This window comes from Pezoporus occidentalis, unplaced genomic scaffold (assembly GCF_034315485.1).
Source record: "Pezoporus occidentalis ecotype Australia unplaced genomic scaffold, CSIRO_AGI_Poc_V1 ctg236, whole genome shotgun sequence".
Classification (NCBI taxonomy): Eukaryota; Metazoa; Chordata; class Aves; order Psittaciformes; family Psittacidae; genus Pezoporus; species Pezoporus occidentalis.
In genome coordinates, this window is record NW_026914244.1 from 760,946 (window position 1) to 785,443 (window position 24,498).

General features: G+C 38.1%; 1 protein-coding gene across 7 annotated transcripts in view; it reads right to left on the minus strand.

Annotated features, from left to right (window-relative positions):
- The window catches only part of LOC134165299 (golgin subfamily B member 1-like), a 44,330-nt gene extending 20,081 nt beyond the window's left edge, over positions 1–24,249 (minus strand). The window contains exons 1-21 of one of the 7 annotated variants that reach the window (XM_062621934.1): positions 24,124–24,249; positions 20,240–20,297; positions 19,521–19,664; positions 18,307–18,453; positions 17,126–17,248; positions 16,362–16,529; positions 15,834–16,019; positions 14,255–14,377; positions 13,961–14,074; positions 11,820–12,141; positions 11,364–11,473; positions 10,898–11,015; positions 10,053–10,144; positions 9,125–9,275; positions 5,263–5,372; positions 4,284–4,374; positions 2,631–2,761; positions 1,781–1,828; positions 993–1,102; positions 552–720; positions 96–200 (exon numbers count right to left, since the gene is read on the minus strand). In XM_062621934.1, coding sequence (XP_062477918.1) covers positions 96–200; positions 552–720; positions 993–1,102; positions 1,781–1,828; positions 2,631–2,761; positions 4,284–4,374; positions 5,263–5,372; positions 9,125–9,275; positions 10,053–10,144; positions 10,898–11,015; positions 11,364–11,473; positions 11,820–12,141; positions 13,961–14,074; positions 14,255–14,377; positions 15,834–16,019; positions 16,362–16,529; positions 17,126–17,248; positions 18,307–18,453; positions 19,521–19,664; positions 20,240–20,284 — 2,607 coding nt within the window. In that variant the 5' untranslated portion in view covers positions 20,285–20,297; positions 24,124–24,249. Of the gene's footprint in view, positions 1–95; positions 201–551; positions 721–992; positions 1,103–1,780; positions 1,829–2,630; positions 2,765–4,250; positions 4,375–5,262; positions 5,373–9,124; positions 9,276–10,052; positions 10,145–10,897; positions 11,016–11,363; positions 11,474–11,819; positions 12,142–13,960; positions 14,075–14,254; positions 14,378–15,833; positions 16,020–16,361; positions 16,530–17,125; positions 17,249–18,306; positions 18,454–19,520; positions 19,665–20,239; positions 20,298–24,123 lie in introns of all 7 variants that reach the window. The other 6 variants (XM_062621932.1, XM_062621931.1, XM_062621933.1 and 3 more) reach the window with 6 other exon arrangements.
- Positions 24,250–24,498: the final 249 nt, after the last annotated feature.

Here is a 24,498-nt window from a genome sequence, read left to right on the forward strand (position 1 = left end):
TGTATGAAATTTTAAGCAGTTAATGCTGTTATTTTACTGACATTTAAATAGGCTGTGTCAAAAGAACATAGCATCTCTTCATTTTAATGAGTTACCTTTTCCTTCAGTGTGGCAACTTTTTCTGTTAGATCACTGATGACTGTTTTCTGCTCAGTGTTCTCCACTTCATACACGCTGCATTTCTTTAAGGCTTCATTCAGCTTAGTGTTAAAAATAAAAGGCAACGTGATAGAAATATATAGAACTATGTTAAAATTGTGATGTTAGTGTTATAATATTCAGTTTACACAACAGTGAGGTTTATAAATTGAAATTAATAAATGAGGATAACTTATCACGCCAATAAAACATACTTTCATGCAAAGCTCTGTGTTTGGTATAAGAAATCCTTACACCCAACTTAAAGCAAAGCAATCACATGGACAAAACTGTAAAGAAACAGAGAAAAACTCTTAGATAGGGAAAACTGCAATACTGCTGCTGGGACACAAGTAGAAAGTTATGCCTAATGCTCACCAGTTCTAATAATACTATTTAACAATAAAACTTACTTTTTGCTCAGTATGCACAAACTTTTCACCAAGCTCTTTGTTCAAAAGATCCTTTTCTTGAAGCAATTTCCTCAAAGTTTCAATTTGTTCCAGTTTTTCTGTTGTGCTCAACAACTTCAGTTCTTTTTCTCCAAGGGAATTTTCAAGGAAGCTATTCCTGTCACTTAAGCTAAAAAGAAAATACATACTTAGACATTTTGAAAACAAAGTCGGCTTTAAGCTTTCTAGAATTAGCCCCAAACTATTTTCCTAAAAGAACAGTCATTTTTTTACATTTTCCATTTAAACTTCCAAGTACAAATATAACATTACTGCAATCAGAAGCAGGATTCATGTAACTCTTTCACAGGTGTTTTAAAAGAGTATACTTCTCATTCCAAGTTTAAGCTTAAAGCAAAGAAAGCTAATCCTGTACAGAGTTGTGAAGACCCTTTATTTTACCCTTTAAGCTGCTCATTCAAGCCAGAGATCAGAAGCTGATGCTTTTCCATATCTTGTTTTTGTTGGTTGCGTATTTGGGTGAGTTGAGTTTGCAAACGTTCATTTTCATTCTGCAACAAAAAATTAATGAAGAGCATTATCATACACAAACACTCAGAACAGCATGAAATAACTGGAGTCATGTAAATCTGACTCTTCAGGAGATTTACATTCTACACAGGAGTAAGAGACCATTATTCCAGCACGTTAGCAGGTATCAGTGCAAACTACAACACTCCTATCACAAGCTCAGATGTGATATTAGTCAGATAGATGCAACCCACCTGGCAGAAATACCTCCTTTAGTAGGAACTCTAGGATGATTGCTGTATACCCAAAACAACACACACACTCAAGACTGTGTTAAGGCAGCTTACTTATCTTACTGCTTTGAATAGACCACTTTCCTCATTGGTTTGAAGATAGTACCAAACTTCCAATATTTTTTGGCCTATTTTTTCAGGTTGAAGAAGTGTAAAATATGAGGAATTATGGAGAAAAAAAAGAGGAAGCAAGCTTCATTCACACAGCTTTTGTTTTTAAACACAATACAAATGTCCTACTCTAACCAGATCCACGGCACCAATTCAAAAAGAAAACCACAAACCAAAATATCTTACAACAGCAACCACCCAACCCAAACCCAAAAGCACAACACATATCCACAATCAACAGCAAATAGGACAAACAGGGCAAACCTGTCACCACTAATGAAAATAAGCTAGCCTTTTGGAGGAGGCAGAACACACCTGTACCGCCCTCAATAGCTGCCCTTCTTCATCTACACCAAAGGTTACCTGTATTGAAAGGCTTTGTTACAAGATTCTCAAGGAATAATTAATATAAGGTTGTCTTTCATATTAATATCATTAATGTGCAACTTAACAGATGAAGATCTATGATAATCTGTAAACTTTATTTGCACTAAATGACACAACTGATCTCTCACAGCAGGCCTGAAAGAGTTTTAGTCAAACACAGAAACTTGTCAGTCAGGCAATATTAAAAATAACTTTTCAGATGAATATTTACTGAACCATTCCTTTTGGTGCACTTGTTGAATGCTTTTACAATATAAATATATATCAATTTGATATCTGGGGTTTAGATTTTATATCAAAATACTGAAATACTAATTATTTTCCTATATTTAAACAGTTTCTTTTCTATAAATGTGTGTGTATACATAAATAATAATGCACACATACATTTACAAGAAAGGAATTTGAGGGACATAAGAAGAGGAAGACTTATGCCAGTAGTAACAAAATCCAATTCTGGACCTTCTGACAAAGGCCCTACGTAGGATAATGAAAATCATGTTACCTTTTACTCTGCTTTGTCAAACAAATAATAACGCTTACTTCCAAATAAGTCTCTCCATATGCTGAACAGAAGTGAAAGGCTTCAACTTCAGAGCATAATACAAGACATGTACACTCTCTGGCAACATAATTATCAAGTATACAGTAGGCTTTAGACATTTTTGCTAGCTGCAAATTGATGGTTTTGTCTTACTGCAGATTAAGATTGTAAGAATATACAGAGACTAAAATGATTCTCTTACATCATCAGGTTTTACATACTATAATAGCTCACCTGAAGAGCCTCCATTCTCCCCTGAAGCTGCAATCTATCTTCCAAATCTTGACAACGCTCTTCTAGAAAAACAATTTGTTCCTGCAGTTGATTTCTTTCCAATTCCAACTCTTCAACCACACTCCGTAAACCTACTTAAGTCAAAGAAGAAGTTATTTCAGGAAAGGTCTACTAAAATTCCTGAAGTCTAGAAATGGTTTCAGCTTCTTATTCACAATTCTCACTGGTTTGGGCACAATCAGGTCTCAACTATTGCCAGTGGAAATGCCTGAGGTCTTCTGTTTCCAAAAATGAGATGTCAAAATTACCCTTAACTGACAGAAAACTAAAATAAACTTGCATAGCTTAAAAACTCAGACCCTGGCAGATATACTCACAGAATCATAGAATAGTTAGGGTTGGAAAGGACCTTAAGATCATCTAGTTCCAACCCCCTGCCATGGGCAGGGACACCTCACACTAAACCATGGCACCCAAGGCTCTGTCCAACCTGGCCCTGAACACTGCCAGGGATGGAGCACTCACAACTTCCTTGGGCAACCCATTCCAGTGCCTCACCACCCTCACAGTAAAGAACTTCTTCCTTATATCCAACCTAAACTTCCCCTGTTTAAGTTTTAACCCATTACCCCTTCTCCTGTCACTACAGTCCCTAATGAAGAGTCCCTCCCCAGCATCCCTATAGGCCCCCTTCAGATACTGGAAGGCTGCTCTGAGGTCTCCACGCAGCCTTCTCTTCTCCAGGCTGAACAGCCCCAACCTCCTCAGCCTGTCTTTATACAGGAGGTGCTCCAGTCCCCTGATCATCCTCGTGGCCTCCTCTGGACTTGTTCCAACAGTTCCATGTCCTTTTTATGTTGAGGACACCAGAACTGCACAAAATACTTCAAGTGAGGTCTCATGAGAGCAGAGTAGAGGGGCAGGATCACCTCCTTGGACCTGCTGGTCACACTCCTTTTGATGCAGCCCAGGATACAGTTGGCTTTCTGGGCTGCGAGCGGACACTGCGGGCTCATGTTAAGTTTCTCATTGACAATATTATCTAAACAATATTGTGGCTCAATCAATCATGTGGCTCCTGTTCCTTTAATCTCAAGTTAATCATGTAATTAGAGGATCAGATCTTAAGCAATTATTGATAATCAAACTGGTCTCTATCAAGTGAGTCTATCACACTTTAATAAGAGATATTTGCAGCCTTTATCATCAATATGGAAACATTAGCATTAAAAAAAATAAGAATTTGACTTTTAAATTAAAAGCATACAGCAATGGAACACAATTCTGCTTTGCAACGCAACTGTGATGTAAACTGGAAACACATTCACAGGACAAGACTCATAACTTAAAAAATGTATGATCTTGCCACAGAGGGTATTTCATAGGCACCAAGGCTCAACCAATTCCAGTGTGTGGTTGTGTATTCTAATTCTGAACCAAAACTAGGCAGTTCATCCAGCACGCACATGCTTTAAAATGAAACAGAAAAGGAAAGCCAAAAAAATTCCACAAAGATTAGAATACACCACAAATGGGTTGTTAGTTGAATTTGAAAACAAAAATAGACACAAAATACAGATGCTGTGCATGCTTTAATAAACTGTCTAGTCTCTATCACACCTGCATTAGGTGAAGTGTACTCTGGCCACCAACCTCCCATGTTTTCTCCTTCAGCTGAATCAGTGCTATCCAAGGTGGCGTTCAATTCTTGAAAGCATTGTTTTCTGTCAAAGTTGTATTCTTCCTATGCACGAAACATGAGAATGAAGTTTGAATTAAAGAAGAAAGGAAGCATGGGTAAAATACACATTATAGAATCACAGAATGGTTTGGGTTGGAAAGGACCGTAAGATCATTCAGTTCCAATCCTCCTGTCCTAAAACTCAGCATGTGAATCAGGTGCTTAAAAGTACATGGGATTGCTGTGGACACTGGAGTAACCTGCCCAGCTTCCAGCTTTTATTTCCAGAAAAGCCAAGTCTTCCACCGGTTTTTGTAGTATCTGCCAGGCCTGTGAAGACACCCTCAGGCATCTGAAAGGCCAATGAATAACTATGTCTGCATACCTTAATTAGTCCCCTGATTTCTAATTAATAGGTTGTCTGAATCTCAGAGTAAAGTACTGGATTTAACTAAACATTAAATTACACTTCCAGTGGTATGTTAATGTGACAATGACATCAAATTTTTCTTACAAGAACTATCACCTTTTTGTGCAACTTACATCACCAAGTACCCAGAATTACACTGGAATGAAGTGACACTACTCAACAGTTATTCAGTAAAGCTCCACCAACAGAGAGATTCATAAAGATTGTATCTTAACCAAAGACAGCCTTAACATATTAATCATGCACATAGCTTCAAGCATTGGAGTGAATTACTCCAGAGGGAAGCTCATTAGTTTTCAGTGTAAAATTAAGTAGACTCATGGAATGGAGACGTGTGATGCACTGGAATTTCTTACCTTCTTGCTACGTCTGGCTACAATCATTAAATTACCAACGTTTTCAGTTCTGTAAGTAATCTAAGTTAAGTCCTTACTGTTTTAAGTGTAAACCACCATACAAATAACAGTACTTTGCATATTTTTATTAACATACAGGCAAAAATAAACTCTCTTTTAACCCACCTGAAGCTCCCTGCTGGTTTGATTGCTTTTTCTTCTTGCCTCCTGCAGCCTGCCCATTCCTTGAACTGTGGTCAGTTCCTCCTCCAGCTCCTGTTCCCCTGAGACTATGGCTGGATCAGAGCAGCCAGGAAAGAACCAGTCATCCTCAATCAGTTTTGTGCCACAGGAATGCAATTACATTTATATCAGACACTACTACATGAAAAGAGAGGCCAGGGACAGGCTGAAGTCCCTATGAATGAGTGATAGGAACAAGATTAAAGAAGCAATTCACTGCATTTACCTTGTGATTTCTCTCCAACATTAGTACAAAGAACATAAAACTAAAGTTTGTCTTACTAAGAAGAAGCAAACTGAAGCCTAACCTTAGTTCTTCGTCAGCTCTAAATGAAGATTTTATACAGAAGACTAAAAAGGGTGAGGTTATACTGATACTAGAAAAAAATGCCAACCAATTCAAGTGCTATATTACATCTCATTTCAATTTACCAGGTTAAAATATACCTCATTTGTATGAGAAAGGCATCAGCTGAAACAGCTGTGCAGTTCACAATCTGAACAATGAGTTTTATGGAAATGACGTGTTCCTTCCAACTTTGATTTTAGTACAAGCCACAAAGCCAGGCTATCTGAGGAAGTCACAAGCACGTGTTACACTGCAAACTGGCATCAAACCATTTTATCACAGATTAGTAATACCATTCTTTTTAAGACAAATACAGAATCACTTGTAAATAAACACACTGCATAAATTCAGAATATGAAAGCTTAGGTATGCATCCTGTCCATTGTTAGAAATGATTTTTTCATTTCAAGTACATTCCCATCTGTTTTGTGATATGACAAAACATGTTTGGGGCAACAGATTTGGAACAAATGTTTCATGCAAAGCAGACAAAACAGAACAGCCAGCAAACAGAAGTGAAAGCAAAGGTGGCTCCATACTTTAATTAAAAGTTAGATTAATTAGACAGTTACACATTTAGCTTTCAATTTAACCACATCAATCCACAGTTGTCCTCACAGCATGCAAAATTCAGAGAACCTATGTTGAAGCATCTGTGAGGCTAATACCTGAAATGAGGTGGTTGAGCCCCACTGGGAACACTCAACTTCCAGCTGAGTTGTCCAAGGAGTACTTGGACATATACCATAATGTCACTAACATGCAGTTCAGTAACACTTCCTAGATTAAAGTTCTTCCTGTAATATTTCTAAATTCCATACTTAACATGTTGTCAGAAGAGATTAGAGGAAAAAAGTTAAACAGAGAAAGAAAATTAATGACCCTCTTAAAGCAGGTCTGTTAAATTGGGGTTTAATTCTGGTTTTAGTCACACTTTGGCTTCTGGCACTGTCACTTTAGCAGCATTCATGTTACACACCTTTGTTTATTTTCCCGTATAGATTTTACAACTTTAATTCTTATACATACTTCTTCAAAGGTGTGAAAATAAGTGCCAAATGTTGATCACAAGCCTTACATCTCTGTTTACAAGAGCTGTCACTGAAATCAGTGACGCAAATCAAGAAGCAAGGAAAGAACTTAATCCCTCCTTTGGAGGGGAAAAGAAATAAATTAAATTCTTGGACATGGAATTTGATGTGGTCTGGGTTTAAGCATAATCAGAATGCATAACACAATGACCTTCAGGAACACAAAAATATTTAGGCTTTTAAGTATTTGATAAGGAAAAAAAGAATTAAATTACCATAATCACATGAAAAATCGAAGTAGAGAAACCAGAGCTTTACAATTACTTAGAACACCTAAGCAAGCATTAAAACACTTTCAGTTAAATTTAGCATTAATTTATCAACAATTAGTAAGCAAACATATTTTCTAATGTTTTACAACAGCTCAGGGAGCTTTTCAATTGCAATTGTATCTAGCGCAAATTATGAAAAGCTTCCCAGAACACCTTTCTGCACACACATTTAAATTAACTAACGCTGTGTCTCTAGTTCCTATTCACACTAATTATCATAATCTTTAGTGGTCTGCAGAAGAAACAAGCCCTGGTCTTAAGTGTAATCAATACTGTCAATCTCTATGCCTTTGCAGCTCCCCACACATTCAACCCGAAAGAGACAATGACCACATATGGCAAATTGTCATAGACTATGATGGAATGAATAGTGGGTTTATATGTCGCTTAAAGGCTAGACTTGCTGATCTTAAAGGTCTTTTCCAACGTTGTTGATTCTACAGTTTTAAAATGTTGGTGCCTAATATGAATGCATGCGAAGTTCAGCAATTTAGGGGATGGAATATAACTGTGGTTTTGGTTTTTTGTTAACTGCTACTGAATTTCAAGTCCTACTTAGAGCATTTAAATGAATTTGCTTCTTACTTAGTCACAGCCACTTGTAGCAAGTGAAGAAATTTTTCTCTAGATAAGGTTACAACATAAATATGGAGTCAGCTGTTACTACAAAGGAAAACGAAGATGATTCGGTTAATATAAATGAAGAAACAGGTATTGCAAGGCAGGAAAAAAAATCAAGTTAAACCCAGCATTTGTTACATGTATTGCTAAAACCCACATACCATCAATGGCAAATCTTATAAGGTACTGTTGGCAATTTCCTCCAAAGAAGCCAAACCAGGAGAAATCAGCAACAGTACATTAAAAGTTGCCATTGCTGCAGGAACCTGCATGCACAAAACTGATGGGAAACTCTGTTCTCACTGGCTGACCAAATCGCAGTGTAGGGTAGGAGTGGAGGGGGAAGGGACGCTGAGTGCTCATCAGGTGCAACGGCAGGAAAAAAGAAACAGAAAGGTCATGCTTATCCCAGGGGGAAAAAAAAACACAAAATCAAACATGGACTGACACAGATGAAGTTCCACAACTGGTATCAAAATTGCATGTGGAGCTGCAGTTACTCCAGGTGAGGTAACAGGTTGTTTTAATGAAAGGAGTGTTATTCTCTTTCCGTTTCAAAGCATTACACATGTAAATCCCTCAAAAGGAAGAGATGCGATCCTTAAAGCTTTTCTGTGCTTCCATGCTGAACTTCCAAATTGTTCATGTAAATGAACAATGATTCAATCACAAATTAACTAAGTGGATTAATTACGATGGTAGGTTGTGTGCATTCAAATTTTCCATTAATTCCTACACAGTTAACTAAGAGTACAAAAATTACATTACAGTACCAGTTGGCATGGAAAAAGCAGTAAAAGCTATCTGAAATTATCCGGACTTTTGTAAGTTTTAATAGAAGCTGCTTCACTTTCTCATTATTGTTTTATTAATAATTTAGAAAACTATAAAACCTTATTTATTTTCTGTAGGCAATTTAATATCTTTAGATCCAAACAACTATCAGTTATTCAGGTGACCTATACAAGCGACACTTACTAACAGATTACTAAATACTCTAAGAAAGATTTCTCATTAATTATGCCTAAAGGGAAACTCCATCTCAGGTACATTTTACTAAAGCACCACCTCTACTCATCAAATTCAAGCCAAGCCTATATGGTTCCCCACACCTTCATGGGTTGTTCTAAGCAGGCACCTTTAATATTTCAGGGGTGAACTTTTTATCACTGACCATTTGTATGCAGACAATAAGCGTTCACAGTTAAGTTCAAGCAGTCTTACAAAACAGCAACTCAGATGGCAAACAGAATGAATGCATCTACTCATAAAAATGATACAAAAAAGACAAATGTACAAAAAACATAGATCCAAGGAAATAGGAAAAAGGAGAAATTGCAAATTTAAGCAATTTCAGTCACTATACAAGTCTTATGACTATAGAACTAAGGCGTGGTGGTTTGCTATCAATTCAGTCTGAACTACAGCACACACAAAGAGATTGTAACTGTACTGTATATAAAACAATTCACCTTCTCTCTCCTCCTCAATCTGAGCCATTCTCAAGGCCATAGCAGATTTCTCTTCCCTGACTTGATCGTGCGACTCCTCCGACTCTTGTACATTTTCTTGCCATTCCAAGAGCTGACTCTGCAGCTCATCCACACTACCTGATTCACTGGCCTAAACAAGAGAAATTGAGCACAAAAACATATTTACCAAATCCCACTGCAAATGTAAATAACATCGAAGTTGGCAAACCATTCACAGAGAAAACAATCCATTACAATTAACCACTTTGCATAAAGATCTATGACAGCGATGACAATTGCTATTGTAGGTTACGTAAAAATCAAGCCTCAGCAATCTGTAAAATCTCACATATTTTTAAACAAAAATGGCTTTTTAAATCAAATTATTTTTTATGGCACATCATCATCTTAGCAATATTTCAAAGTAAAGCAATATCCAATTGCCTTTATGAGGGATAAAAAAGTCTCTATTAACTTTTTCCCCTGTGAACAGAATAGAAATGTTCCTGCCTTTCCATCAAAATAAAAACTATGTTAAGATTTTGCCAAACGAAACCCCAATTTTTCCATAAAATTTGGAAAAAACCCAAGCCTATACATTCATCAACAGGCTACAGCTATTATTTCCTCCTGAAAGCTATTCATATTGTATACAAAACAATGGTTTGATGATTTGTGTTACATGTAACTAACTAAACTGCTTAGAAAAAAATGCAGTTTAAGGTACATGGCAAAGTAAGTAGAAATCATTCATTTTAAGAAATTCAGAATCTGTCACCTTGTCCAACTGAAGAGCTACTGACACAGTCAGTTCCATACATCACTAAATTCATTTTCAGCTCCAAAATCCAGCACACACACTTCTCAATGTCTAATTAGCACTGTTCAAGTGAATCAGTAACTCATAGAAATCAATTTTAAAGTTAACCTGTGAAGCTGCCCTCTTTGTAACTTGGTCAAGATCAGCTTGCAGCTTCCTTTGCTGCTCTTCATAGACCTCCAGCTTAGTCAGCAATTCTTCTACAAAAAAAAAAAAAAAAAAATCAGAAATTTGGTTTATTAGCATGCAAAAATAATAAATAAAAAATAAAATGAAAGATTCAAAATGAAAATTCAGATGATAATTTGTTTGAATTAGATGACCTCTTGGGCTGCATTATGCATCTAGCCATGATACTGTCTTCTTGATTATTAAATATTGATGACAGCTTTAAATCTAAGCTGCTAGCAATTTAGACTGGTGACCTGAAAATTCAACCACCTTCCATTTATAGAAAGGACATCAGAGAAAACGCAGAGTGAAACAGAAAAAAAATATCTCTGAGCTCTACTTTAAACTGAGGTTTTAAGAAAAAATTCTCTCTCAAATCCTTACAAAAGAAAAGATAATTCTTAATTATCTTTTATTATATTAATAATATTAATATTAACTCACTGCTCTCAGAAGTGTATTGTATATACTATGATAAATTTTCCAGCTCTGTTTGGCCTCATTTTTCCTCCTAAGAAGGTGCTTCTGCCACTTTTTGGAAAAGTTTCCACCTATTCTGCCTAAGCCTAAATGTAACAAGAATCATGCACAGGCAGATTTAGAGAAGGAAAAGCTGAGCTGTAACTCTGACTTAAAACACTCTATGCTTCTGTTCAAAGTCGCATAAAGTTACTTCAGAATCTGTTTCAAAAAAAGATACGCTTTGAAAATGAAAATGAGAAAGTTCATTTATCTTTGTCTCTTTACTTTTAGTCATCTGCAAAAGAAAGACTCTTTTTTACCATTTTGAGTTCTAATTTCATGTAATGACTGCAGCTTTGTCTGGAGTTCTTCATTTTCCGTTTCTAATTCTGAGATACGATTGTTTAAGGCAGACACATCATTATTCTTTGATGAAAACTAAAGGAAAAAAGAGTTACGAGTTTTCAAATGCATCAAACACCAAAATCACAGCAAAGTCAACTAGAATAGCTGTGTTTCCAATATTTGAAATAAACCAGCTAATCTCTAATAGATCTACTTCTGAATGCTGGTTTGAACACCAGTTTATACTAATTTTTGTTGAAACTTCACCCTGTATCAACATTTTATGTCAATATAATTTTCATACACTAATTTACATATAAAGATACTTCAAATAAATTATTTTAATACTCTATTTACCCCATATTTTACTTCTTTCAGTCAAATCTCCAAGCACAATAGTTTAAAACAGCCATGGAGTATTAACCATAATGTTACACATACATTTTTTAGTTCATCCTCCAGTTGTTTGATTTTTGATTTAGACCAAGCTTTCATTTTCAGAAATTTTGCTTCAGATTTGCTGGCCTCTTCTGTTTTCAATTTCACTTGTGCTAAGAAACAAGATGGAAAAGAATTATTTAAACCATAAAAAGGTTATTAATACAAAGGCCTACATTTAATTTATTTAACAACTGGAAGTTACGCACTTATATGAGACAATTACATTTACAGAAAAACATTAACAATAAAAAATGCAGTAAGAAATGTATAGTTCATGTGATTATCTCAGTGTTCCTATAACCGTCAAGATTATAGTATTTGACCAGAGATACCTTTTAATTAGTGTGGCAGTATCTCTTCCACTAAATTTAATGTAGCTCTACTTGCAAGAGGTATAAAATTGGCAAACAGGGGCAAAGGAACCCTTCATGTACAATAACTGTTTAAATAGGATACCTTCTAAATCTTTCATCTTCTCTTTGGTTATAGACTCCAGATCGCCAACTTCTTTTGACTTTGTTTGTCCACTACCACTTAACTCCTCCACTTGTTTCTTCAGCTGAAACAGGGCCTGATCCTTCTCTTGCAGCTCCGTTTCATGTTTCTCTTGAATTTCATGCAGTTCAGCATTATATTTCTCCTTAACTTTTGTCATTTCAAGCTCATGTTTCTCCATCATGTCTTTTAACTGGGCTCTCATTACGTGTTTCTCAGCATCCAGTTTAGACTGAAGGTTTTCTTTTTCAGACAGAAGACGTTTCAGGTTTTCATTAATCTCCTGGGAAAAAAAAGGAAGAAAAACAGAAAATACTTTTATATTAAAACAGAAATACATTTAGTACTACTGTCAAATATTGCATCTGTACTGCTACAATACAGTCATACATACATAGACTATAATAAGAAATCAGGGCTACTGCTGGTAATCTGGCTCTACTACAAAAGTTCTGCTACTCAGCTTTGACTTTCCAAGACTGAAGTGGGGACTTCAGCAAAATGGCAGCACTGAGAGCAACCTACATACAATCACCCCAACAGATGAAAATGGAACAAAAAAGTTTTGTTTCTATGGAATATTTAAAAAAATCCCCAAACAAACCCCAAAGCAGACCTGTAACAGTGAACTCAAAGATAAGAATGCTCACTACAGGGTGACCCACGTATGGTCACCTATATCCATTAAATTTGGCAAACTGATCTAGTTCTCCTTTACAATATTTTGTTGCTAACTAGTTTTCTGTTAGTGCTTATTCTACTTTTAGTGCCTTTAGATCAGTTATTCTAACATATAAAGAGGTAGAAAAGATCACTGTAGGAAAAGAACAGGCCACTCACTCCTGCTGTTCAAAAAACCACTTTCATGATACATAAACCTGGGATTATAAACTGTCCAAGTAGAGAAGCTGTGCAGAACAGCAGAGTGAATGTTTCCAAAATATGGTTAAAACTGCTTGGGAAGTTGAAATTTTGGTGGAAATAGCTAAAATGTTGGACCTGGCACCCCAGGCAGGCTATAACATGCCTGTTCCAGTAAAGAGTCTCTAGATACCTATCTCTGTGACTGCAAAGTCCTTTTTCTATACTGTTGAACTGGAGCAGCTGCACTCAAAGGCTATAATCAGGGGTCATGCTAGATACTAAAACACAAAGAATTTTGATAGGTGTTGCTTTTGCAATTAGTAGAAATACAGCAAAAGGAAAGATAAACAAGTAGCAAAACACTCTTTGGGAGGGGGAAAATTAAACCTCACTTTTGGGGCTGCTGCAGTCTCTAGAGAACCCAAAAGCTTTTGACAGTAAAAGTCTTCCCTACATGGCAAGTTCCCAAAACTAATCAAGACAAACTTGGGTGAGAGTTTCCAGTTTCATATTTTATGGGCTTTTCTTCTCCTTTACACTGATTTTCTAACTGGAATTCATATCTGCTTGCACAGCTATAGCTGTTATTAGCACATGCCAAGGCCTCCAAAGAGCTGCCTAAATATTTTATGTAAAACTATCTTTTGTGCACAACCAAACAGCTTTGTGAACTTGTAACTGACCTGATCAGTTTAGTTTTGCACTTATACTATTGAGACCTCACTTGGAGTACTGTGTATAGTTCTGGTGTCCCCAGCATAAGAAGGGCATAGAACTATTGAAGCTAGTTCAGGGGAGGCCATGAGGATGATAAGTGGGGTGGAGCACTCTCATACAGAGACAGGCTGAGAAAACTGGAGCTGTTCAGCCTGGAGAAGAGAAGGCTCTGGGGAGACCTCACAGCAGCCTCCAGTATCTGAAAGGGGCTACAAGGATGACAGAGAGGGACTCTTCATCAGGGGCTGAAGTGTTAGAACAAGGAGGAATGGGTTTAAACTGACGTTAGATATAAAGAAGAAATTCTCAGTTGCAAGAGTGGTGAGGCACTGGCTCAAGCTTCCAAAGGAAGTTGTGAGTGCCCCATCCCTGGCAGTGTTCCAAGGCCAGGTCAGACATGGCTTGGAGCAACCTGGTCTAGTGGAAGGCATCCCTGCCTGTGGCAGGGACGGTGGAATTAGATTATCTTATGGTCCTTCCCAACCCAAACCATTCTGTGATTTTATGATTCTATTTCTTACTTTCAATTGCTGGTCCTTGGCATCCAATTCTTTCTGCAAGACATCTATCACTTGTGTCCTTCCCAGCATGACTTCTTCCTTTTCATGGAGCTTCTGTTTCAAGGCTTTTAGTAGCTAGCGAAACAAAATACAATCAAACAATCAACGGAGTTAAAACTTTCAAAGGAAAAAGACTTACCTTTATTTTCCCAAGCAGAGATCAGAACTGTGCTGCAGAGGTTAGTAATTACATGATTTCAATTTGCCATGTATAACTAAATCAAAGCAAGCTATTGAGTTTCCAAAGCAACATACCTGTTCTAGGTCAGCACTTGCGTCACATTTAGCAGCCAATTTAAAGAGCTCCTGCTCATGCTTTTCTCTCTGTGCCTGCAGTTCCTTTTCCTTTTCCTGGATAATATATTGACACACACGTACCTAAAAAAACAGAGAAAGTAAATACGGAAACAGTCTAAAAGGGATAGTAAAAGTACGCTGAATTGTCTAACTAAAGGTACAGCAAGATAATGCATTCTATTTTAAGTCTAAATTTTGCTTCTAGTTAACTGCAAATATACTGATCTGTCAGTGATTAGTGATGTCAGTGGTGCATGCAGATAAACCTCCAGCTTACAGAAAACTTGTCTCAATTCCACAATAATACACTTGGTACCATTCATTTTTGTTTAGTATCACAGATCTCCACCTTTCTTTTTTGGATGCCACTGTCCTCAGACTTCTAATTTCTAAAAGATTACAATGATGATGCTTATTTCTAGCGAGTTTCTGTTGACTAAGGCCAAACAGCAGTTTCGAAACCTTGCTGTCTCCTTTTCAAAACCTGTATTCTACTTCCAACATGTCTTTGTCCATCTTAAAACTTTCATGAGAACTGTATATAACTTTTGGAATCTCACTAATGACATTTTGAATAAGTTCACGTAAAGTCGTACCAGATTTATATCAGAAGGATGAAACTGTGCTCGCGAAATGGCTTTTACAGTGTCAGCTGCTTGTCTTTTTCTCTCTTTCCTGTATTAAAACTTAATTTCCTGTGTGCTGCTGAACAGGTGTGGTCATGTTCACCATCAGAAGTAGGTTTTTTGTTATAGATAAATAAACTCAAGACATCAAATGATGTGGAGCATACTGAGGTGAATAGTTTCATATGTGGTAGAACTCAAATACTAAGGAATCATGTATATCACATTAAAATCCAAGATTTGGCTTCCAAGAGAGCTGGAAGAGGTGGTAACACAAAGGTATGGATAACATGCTCCCTAGTTCCACCTTTTAAGTATTATTTATTAAGTCATTGTTTGTCTTGCCATATCAATCAGCTGCTAACTTCCAGAGAAAGTTTCCCATTAAGTATACCAGACTTCTTCAGCTCTTTCTCCACCATGAGGAAAACAATTTTTTTCCCATGATCTCATACCAAGAAGTGTGCCAGACAGCTCCCAGCACCAAGTGAAAGCCATCTGTCAAACAACCATTTGTGCCAAGAATGGCTGCAATAATCCAAAACCACTACCAGCCACTGCATGCGTGCATTTTTGCACCTTGAGATATGAGAAAGAGATGTTTGGAGGTTGTTCAACTGGAATTCTGCACAACCCATTTCACTTTGGTACGCACTAGGTTCCTCCATGTCCAAACACCACCCACATCCTTAATTTCCTTTCTTGCACAAAACTTTCAAGTTGAATTATCATCAGCACAAACTATCTGCTGTTCCTTATTCTCATTTCATCTGAATACCATATCGATCTTCACTCAAAAATCATCCAAAATTAAAACTGGCATTTCTTAACTCCTGAGCTAGAAACATTACAGCCAAGCTACTACTTCTTCCACCAAAGAATGTAAATATTTTTACAGTGCATTTACTTACATTATTCATATACGTGGCTTCTTTTCCCAGGAAAAGCTCTCTTTCTTTGCTCTGCATATTTTTAAGACTCTCAATCTGTTCCTGGAACAAGCTACATTTTTCTTCACTGTCTCCAACCTTCTTGGTAAGGTTCTGAACTAGAATCTGCATGCTTTGTAGTGACGACTCTTTAATAGCCAGCTGATTCTTTAGAATGCAAATCAAAAGACCATTAGAAGAATGGACCCAGAAAAAATATACAGAAGCTCTTCCCTCAGTTAAAGCAACATTAAACAAGTTTGGTTTTACTTTGAAAGAACTTTGTCAGCAGATTCCGCAGTTGATACTAACATGTATGAATGGTACTGACAGAAGTAGTAAATAAATATATATATTGACATAAATGAAAATAATCAGTAAAGAATTTTTATTCACATGAATAACTGTACAAGACTTGGGCTTCAGAAAAGAATCCACTGTATAACAGATCAGAATTCACTGATTCCTTGAAACATCTATGGAGATCTAATGTTTGAGCTGCTAATATACCTTCAATTCTTCACTGGGAAAGAGAATTTCATTGGTAACACCACTTGATCCACACGCTGTCTGTAAATCAATGATGTAAGCATCTCTTTCAGCTAACTTCTTTTCCTTCTGTGCCAGCATGGCATCCATTTCAGCCCCACGACATCGCTGTGCCTCCAGCTCAAGACTCTGAAAATGAAAACGAGAACAGTTTGCGCTACTTCCTTATCGCCTCTATTAGGGTACTGAAAAAATGATAATCAAATTTAGAACCTAGTTCAATTTTAAGTGGAATCTTTAATTATTGGACCATTTCTCTGAAATTCTGCAGCATTCACATTCCTGCCACTTTCTATAGCAAACAGCCATATGTCCACAAAACACATCGCTGCAGAGAACAGCTACAAACCTTCACATGAAATCATCCCTTGCCTACATTTCTTCCTGTTATAACTTACTATTGCAACAAGAACTGAAGCAAAACAGCATAAATATAACATTAACCCACAAAGTTTGCATTTGTGTTTCCTATTCTATTCGTTTTCATATGATTACAAAAGCATGCTTGAGGATTCTCTCCTCACTGAAGATGCAGCGACAGAATTCTCACTGCCTTTGCTCAGGCAGGTTGCAGTGTATAAACATCTCTGTCTACTCAACAGAAAACTCAAGGTTATCTGTTTAGTAACTTAACACAGAACTAAATATTTAAAAAAATATATTGAAACATAATTCCATAGCACAGATGTGAAAAGCCACACACTTGGCATCACCTAAAACACCACCTTTTTTTGTAGCTCCTCATTTTTCTGTGTGATCTGAGATTCTAGTTCTTCAATTCTCCTTCTCAGTACTAATATCTTCCCTCGATTTGCTGCTGCATTTTCCGGGTCACCATCTTTTGACACCTGCAAAAACAGGGAGGTTTGTATTCCGTAAGTACGTAACACCTGACTTCTGTACCTCTACCTATTCAGAAAATACTGGTGAGAAAAAGTGTACTTATGGTTTGTGTTTCAGTTCTCCTACATATTACATATTCTATATAGAAGCGATGTATCAGGAATGAAATTTGTATCAAACTTGTAAAAACCTTTGTATTTCAATTATCAATGATAGTTATTGCTTCAAAGTAGCCTGGGACATGCAAAAATAGCTTTTATTTCCTCTAGAAATTACAATCCGTATAACCTGCTTAGTCCATATAACTCAGAGGGAAAAAAGGATTATTTGGGGGAACAAAGTGTAAATTAAACTGTTCCTAGGAACAGCGCTTCTAATCAGAGTTTCAGTAGGTATAACTACTGGGTTACAGAAAATATTTGCCATTACAAAAGAAATCAAGTACAGTTGCTAAGAGCACGCTTTATTAGCAAAGTAACATACTCTCTTTTGAGTACACTTGAAGACTTCAAACTGATCCATTTCTGTTCCCTTTCAACACACCTTTAAAACCCCCTAGAAATAGTAAAGCCTCACTGAAGTTATTTTAGAGGCTGTATGTAGTTAAAAAGTGCCATGTTAAAGAAATACAAGTCTACACACACAACCGCACTACTACAAAAAATGGTCATTTAAATGAGACCTTCCAACAATTTACATTTTGCTGCCAAGGACACGTATTTCCATTTTTATCTTGGACATTACAGTAACAAGATACGTTTTGTTTCTTCCCACAGACTTATCTTTCTGATTCACATGAGTTAAGATTTTGAGCTGCCACCAAGATGAAGGTTATTTTACTGAAACAATTTGAAAGGAATGTACAGTTTTCTAAATTTCTACGGAAAGATAAAAGAATGAAATAGAAATACACAGATGGACTGACAGCACCCACAAAGCCAACCCTGATCCTAAGCTGACGCAGCTCAAAATCTGAACTTGGGTTCCTCATGTGAGTCCAGCACATAAAACTGCCTGCAGCCTTACCTAAACTATGTCTGCTTTAAAACATAAGGACACTTACCTTCTTTTGTTCTGCTTTTGCCTCAGAACCTCCTGATACTGCTAACTGTTTCTTAAGTTCTTCCAACTGTGAAGTTAACGATGCAACCTTGGCTTTGTTTTGCAGTTTTAACTTGGAAAGTTTGGCATCAGCAGCTTCCTTCTCCTCCTACAAATATCAAAGTCATCAAGGACTTAATTAGTTACATAAACAACTGCATCCTTCAACTCTTTCAGTAAGAGAGAGACCTAAAGTCTAAAAACTCTTTCCCCTGAAGAGACATATTCTAATGCCACATGCAACAGGTCTGCATATATGAAACAACCCTCCTTTCACTATTTAAGCTTTCTGCGCATGGTTATTATTATTGTGTGGGATCCAGAGCATTATGATGTTAGAAAACTTCTTATTTTTTGACAGCAATACAAATCCAGGGCTTGATTTTTTAACAAGAACAATTAATTCATAATATTATAAAAGCATATTTGATTTTGTTTGAAGAGTAAACTTAATTTACAATGAGTTTTAGAAAAGTCTGTATTTTAACACTTTGCTTTTTGTGTCCACAGAAGATATTTTTTTGTAAGTGTAAAACTAAGTCTCCTGCAGGAACAGACCCACCTTCTAACTGTTTAAAGAACAGAGTGAAGAATAACAAACCCTCAAAAGTCTTCAGGATATTAAATATGAACTCTTTCTAGTTTCATCCTTCCTAATGCCAATCAAAAGCAGAGGATAATACATAATAGCATGAATAGTAAGATCACTATAAGACAAAATAGATATATATTATGGAAGAAGAAATAAAAAATTACCTACAGAAATCCAGTTTTAGGTAAGTTGGCATCTCACTAAACGCCCAGTAATGATTTAGACTGTGGGTTTCCCCATATTTAGCTAAAATGACCATACACCTCTAGCTCTCGGAAAGTCAGCGTGTCCCTTGCAATGATTAAGTCCATCTGTTCATGCAAGGAACACACATTGTAATATAATACCCAAATGCAGTTACAATTTTGAAACAGAAGACACACTGGAAAAAAGCAGTGATGTTCAGGAACCATAGCAGCTACTGTGACTAATTTGTCACATCTGTGTTCCTAGAGTTGTGCTCCTTGTGTTCCTAGAGTTGTCATAACTGACTAAAAGCTTGTCTCTATGAAAACAGCTCATGATAAACAGGAACAAAGGGGGTTTGTAAACAGTTTTTTTTGGCAAGAATACATGCAGGGTACCTTTAACTGAAGATCTTTATTTCGAAGCTCAGCATCCTTCTCCTTGACAAGCTCCTTTAGCTGTGTTACCAGCTGTTCAGTACTTGTCAGCTGGTCAGTCAAATCTGTCACTGACATGCTTCCTGCATCTTGTGAGCCTGCAGCCTGCTGACATCAAGTACAGTTTGAGCAAACAAAATGGTGCAGACAACACTGGTCCTGCAAAAAAGTCTGCAGTTGGTGTTGCTTTGGGGGTGTTTAAACATTCAGTAAACGTTATTAGAGTGCAAGACTAAAACTTACATGTACTATATGAACCTACACCAAGTTTAGCAAGTTTGATAGACATAAGATTATAAATCTTAGAAACTGGTTTAGGAATATTACTTTGAAATACAGCAAAACCATTAAAGCTTCCCAGGTATTTAAAACTGGATTTCTTACCCAAAAAATACCCTTGGGATAAAGCTTATGTAATTCCTACAGATGTTTTCTTAAAGGAAGATAAGCATAAAGAGGAATAGAGCAGCTGTGTTACACACAGAAGATTAAATACCACGTAAACAGCAAGCAAGAACCCAACCTGACTTTTAGAGCCCTAAAACTGAGTCACAGTAAAACTAGTTAAGCAACTTACTTGTGAAAGAGCAAGTACACGCCATTAGTGTATCAACAAGTAAAGATTCTCTATGTTAGACATTCTTAAGAAAGTACTATTTTAATAATAATTTGATACTTACTACTGTTTTGGAAGGAGAATCATCTCCACTACCCCATTTCCACATAGTTTCAGGATGGCTATGAAAACATAAATGAAATAATACCACAGTAAGTATCAGTGATTCTCAGATAACTGCAATTAACTTGTATTTCTCTCTACATATTTCACTGTGAAATGCTTGAAACTGATCTGTTTGCTTAATTCTGACCATCTCTGATCTCCATCATATTATTAGTTGTTGAGAAATGCTGAAATCATGTATAAAACAACTGCTAATCAGTAAAATGTCAATACTATCAAAAAGAATCCTAAGAAGTCTTTAAAGAGCAAATGCCATAAAGTATTTTCAGCATAGTTGCTTTTCCCACATATAAATAGAAGATACAAACGACATACAGCTTGCTAATATTTAACCTGACCTCACACACTGCCTGCCACTGCAATATAACAGGGGTTTATCAATGCATATTTCTATAAAATCATACATAAAGACTAAAGGCATTGAAAACCAAAGTGCTTCAACTGCCGTGTGACTGCTGCATATCTGAAACCCTTGATGTCATTGATCAGGTATAAAATGCCTCCATCTTAATCCCCAAGTGTTCCTTGCTTCTTTTGCTCCCAATCAAGCACCATAAACTTCTAAAAGGCACCCAAGTACCAGACATACGTCTACATAATTGCAGTTTCTGACTATGGAAAGTTGCAGCTTCCTAATAAACACAAGTATGGGCTGTGTTTATTAATCCTAAAGATCAAGTAGGTACAAGGCAGCTCAAAGGTTTAGACCTTTACTGAATAAAGTGACAAATTTAGTTGAGAAAAACAGGAAAAGTCTATAGAACATCCCATGCAGTAAATTCCACATTGTGACTTGGAGGTATAATTTTAAGAACAGACTGAGGTATCTTGCTTGGTTTCCAGATAATATTCCAAATAGCAGGATGAAGATGTTCAGTCATTTTCTCTCTCAACTAGCAACATCCAGAGGTAAACACCATCTCCTTTCTAATCTGTATTACAGGCTTTTGAAATATGCACACACAGACCAGTCATGGATTTGGAAAGCAGTTTATAACAAACATTAACACATCGCTACAAACATTAACACATAGCTTATCTTAAAGTAGTGAATTTGGAAAGCAGTTTATAAAACACACTAGCACATAGCTTAGCTTATAAATTATGCAGAATGATTGCAGAGGCTGCCTTTAAAGCTGTTTATCATTTCAAAGCTAAAAGACTGCAATCTACGGCCTTCATTATCCACAAGGCCAAACTGGATTCTGCTAAGAATCTTGTCTAACATTAAAATCAACAAACAAGCCACAGGGGGAATTACAGAACTTCTAAGTAAAAACATCCCCTCATAACTACTCCAAAGCTGTAACATCTAATCTGTTCTTAGTGAAAAGCTCATTTCCAGATACATAAAAGAGTTACCCAGGTACAAAGAGGACAAAATGACTCACTAAATGTAAAGTGCTGGTGCATTTGTATTTCATTTATAATTATTTTAGCTCCTTTCCAGCTCTGATGCAATCACTTCTGCTCACTTCTTGTGCTACCTGAATACCTGAACTGCTACTTCTGAATGCTGAACCAGTCAACTTGATCCCTTCTCCTTGCAGTACATCGAAACACAATTCAGTTAAGTTTTCCATCCCCATTTCCCTTCCTTTGGCAGCCTACGTCCCAGATATAGCACTATCAGGCATCAAGCATAGGAAAAGCAGGAAGTCCAAATAATTTGTGGCTGACCTCTCTTTAAGTTTTCACAGTGACAGAAAATTTGTATTTCCCCTCCAAGTCCAAACTGCTCGCTCTCACTTCCAGGGCTTGACGTTGCTTATCACTGCTAGCACCTCATCCTGCTCTCCATCCTGCATATTCTACTGTGTTGATAACCATTCTTTGCCATCCACTGCACGCTCACGTCTGTTAACATCTTCTTCACTGAAGAACAGGCAGGATGGTTGACTCTTTCACAATATCCAAGAGACACAAGAGGCCCGCTTAGTTTTATGAAATAAGTTTCTTCTGATACTCAAAGTACAAGTGAGGTTTTGGTTCTTACCACAATGGATTTAACAAAAAGAAAAGTCCCCCTGGCAGCTTTGCCTTCGTACTTGCCCATTCTGTTGTCCCAGCAGTAGCTGCAGCCAAATGCAGCTAAAAAAAACTAACCATGCATTATTCATCTGGGTAGTTTCCAGCCTCCTTACTTCCCTGAGTCAGATATCACAGGAACCAGCACAAGGGGCACATAACAGCAGAGAGGACAGATTTCAGCAGCAGCACTGAAGAATCCCACAGCTGGAGGGTGGCCAATGTACATGGTAAAATAACGAACTGTGCTCTTACAAATACAAACCGAGATGACTACCCAGGCAGAGAAACAGTCTGCTGGTGCCACAGAACTCCTCATGTTTCTCTAGCTTTCCCCACATCCATTCCAAAATCATTCTGACATAAAAAAGTGGCTTCAAAGAGCACACATCTGAGTTCTCACTATGAAGCTATTACGGAACTTTTCTTCTTCCTTTGCAGAAACACAGATTATGGGGTAAAAAACTAAGGCAGAACCCCACCCCTTACTACCAAGGAAGGCAGTAGTGCACCCCTTTTCTTCTCTCTTCCACAGAACTAGAGCACAAAAACAGAGGAGACTGCAGAAGTGTGTAAAAACTTCAGTGCTTTATTATTTTAACTATTTCCTACAACATTTTTGTGCTTTGAACACACTCATTGACAGAACAGCATTTGAATATTATTTTCTTTTTCTATCTGTAATTTTTTTTATTTTATCCTTATCTGATGGCTTGCCAAGATGTTGGTTCTTTTTCCTGAATAAGCTAAAGCTGTTTTCAAATGGGCTATGCCACCTACACCAACACAAGAGCTGCACTAACATGACATACAACAAAGAAGCACAAACACTGACTGAAGCCACGTAAATCACAGAACCACAGAATGGTTTGAGTTGGAAAAGGCCTAAAAGCTCATCCAGTTCCAACCCCTGCCACGGGCAGGGACACCTTCCACTAGACCAGATTGCTCCAAGCCCCTGTGTCCAACCTGGCCTCGAACACTGCCAGGGATGGGGCAGCCACAGCTTCTCTTGGCATCCTGTGCCAGTGCCTCAGCACCCTCATAGGGAAGAACTTCTTCCTTATATCAAACCTAAATCTCCCCTGTTTCAGTTCAAACCCATCACCCCTTGTCCTATCACTACAGTTCCTGATGAGGAGTCCCTCTCTGGCATCCCTGAAGACACCCTTCAGATACTGGAAGGCTGCTATGAGCTCTCCATGCACTCTGTAAAGTTAACATGCAATGTATTTGTATAGCTATTATGTTTATTACAGACACTATTTCTTAATAACATTGACCACATTTTCCTCTCAAAATAACATGCAAGGGAAGTACTATTCTGTAACAGGGCACCACTGGAGAATTAAAGGATCAGTGCAGAGGCCCCAGTGAAGCACAGGTGCATGTACACAGCATTAGCTATTTCCACCACAGCAGCCGGATGCAGCTGCTCCTGCAGTACGGCGCTACCAGCAGCCTGGGACTGGAGGTGCACAAACACCCCCAGACCCTTCCTTCCCCTCCAGCACAGCAAGCCCCACGGGGGGAAGGGAGGGTGACCACCTTTCCGTCCACTTCAGACGAGGGCAGACGGCAGGGAGAGCCCCACATCAGCGACCGGGCTGGCCGGGAGCCACCCTCCTCGGACACGGCCTGCAAAGCCAGCGGCCCAAGGGACCACGGCCGCCCCCCCGGAAGGCGGGGACGCGCCCGTACAGGTGCGGCACCCTTCGCCGAGACCCAGCAGAGCCTGCAGGCGGCGAGAAGGGAACGAAGCCCAACGGAGCGGACCCCATCGGCCACACTCACCTGCGGGGGAGCGGCGGGGCCGCCGGGCCCTGCGAACCGCAGCCGGTCACCACCACCGCCGCTTCCTCAGCACGGCCCCCTCAGCCTCCGCCACGCCCCGGAGGGAGACGTCGCACGGCGGCGCCAGTGCCCCCTGGCGGCGGGGAGGACCGGCCGGCAGCAGCCTCATTCCCCTGGTCCTTTCCCTGATCCCTTCCCGGTTTCCCTCCCTGTTGCCCTCCCGACTTCCCCCGTCCGCCTTCAGCTCCGGCCCCGGCCCCTCAGAGGTGGTGAACACCTCTCGGTCCTCTCAGCAAAAGCCTACGTGTTTTTAAGTACATTGGACCGCAAACTGCTCCAAATGTCATCTTGGCAAGTGAAGTGAACCAAAAAAAA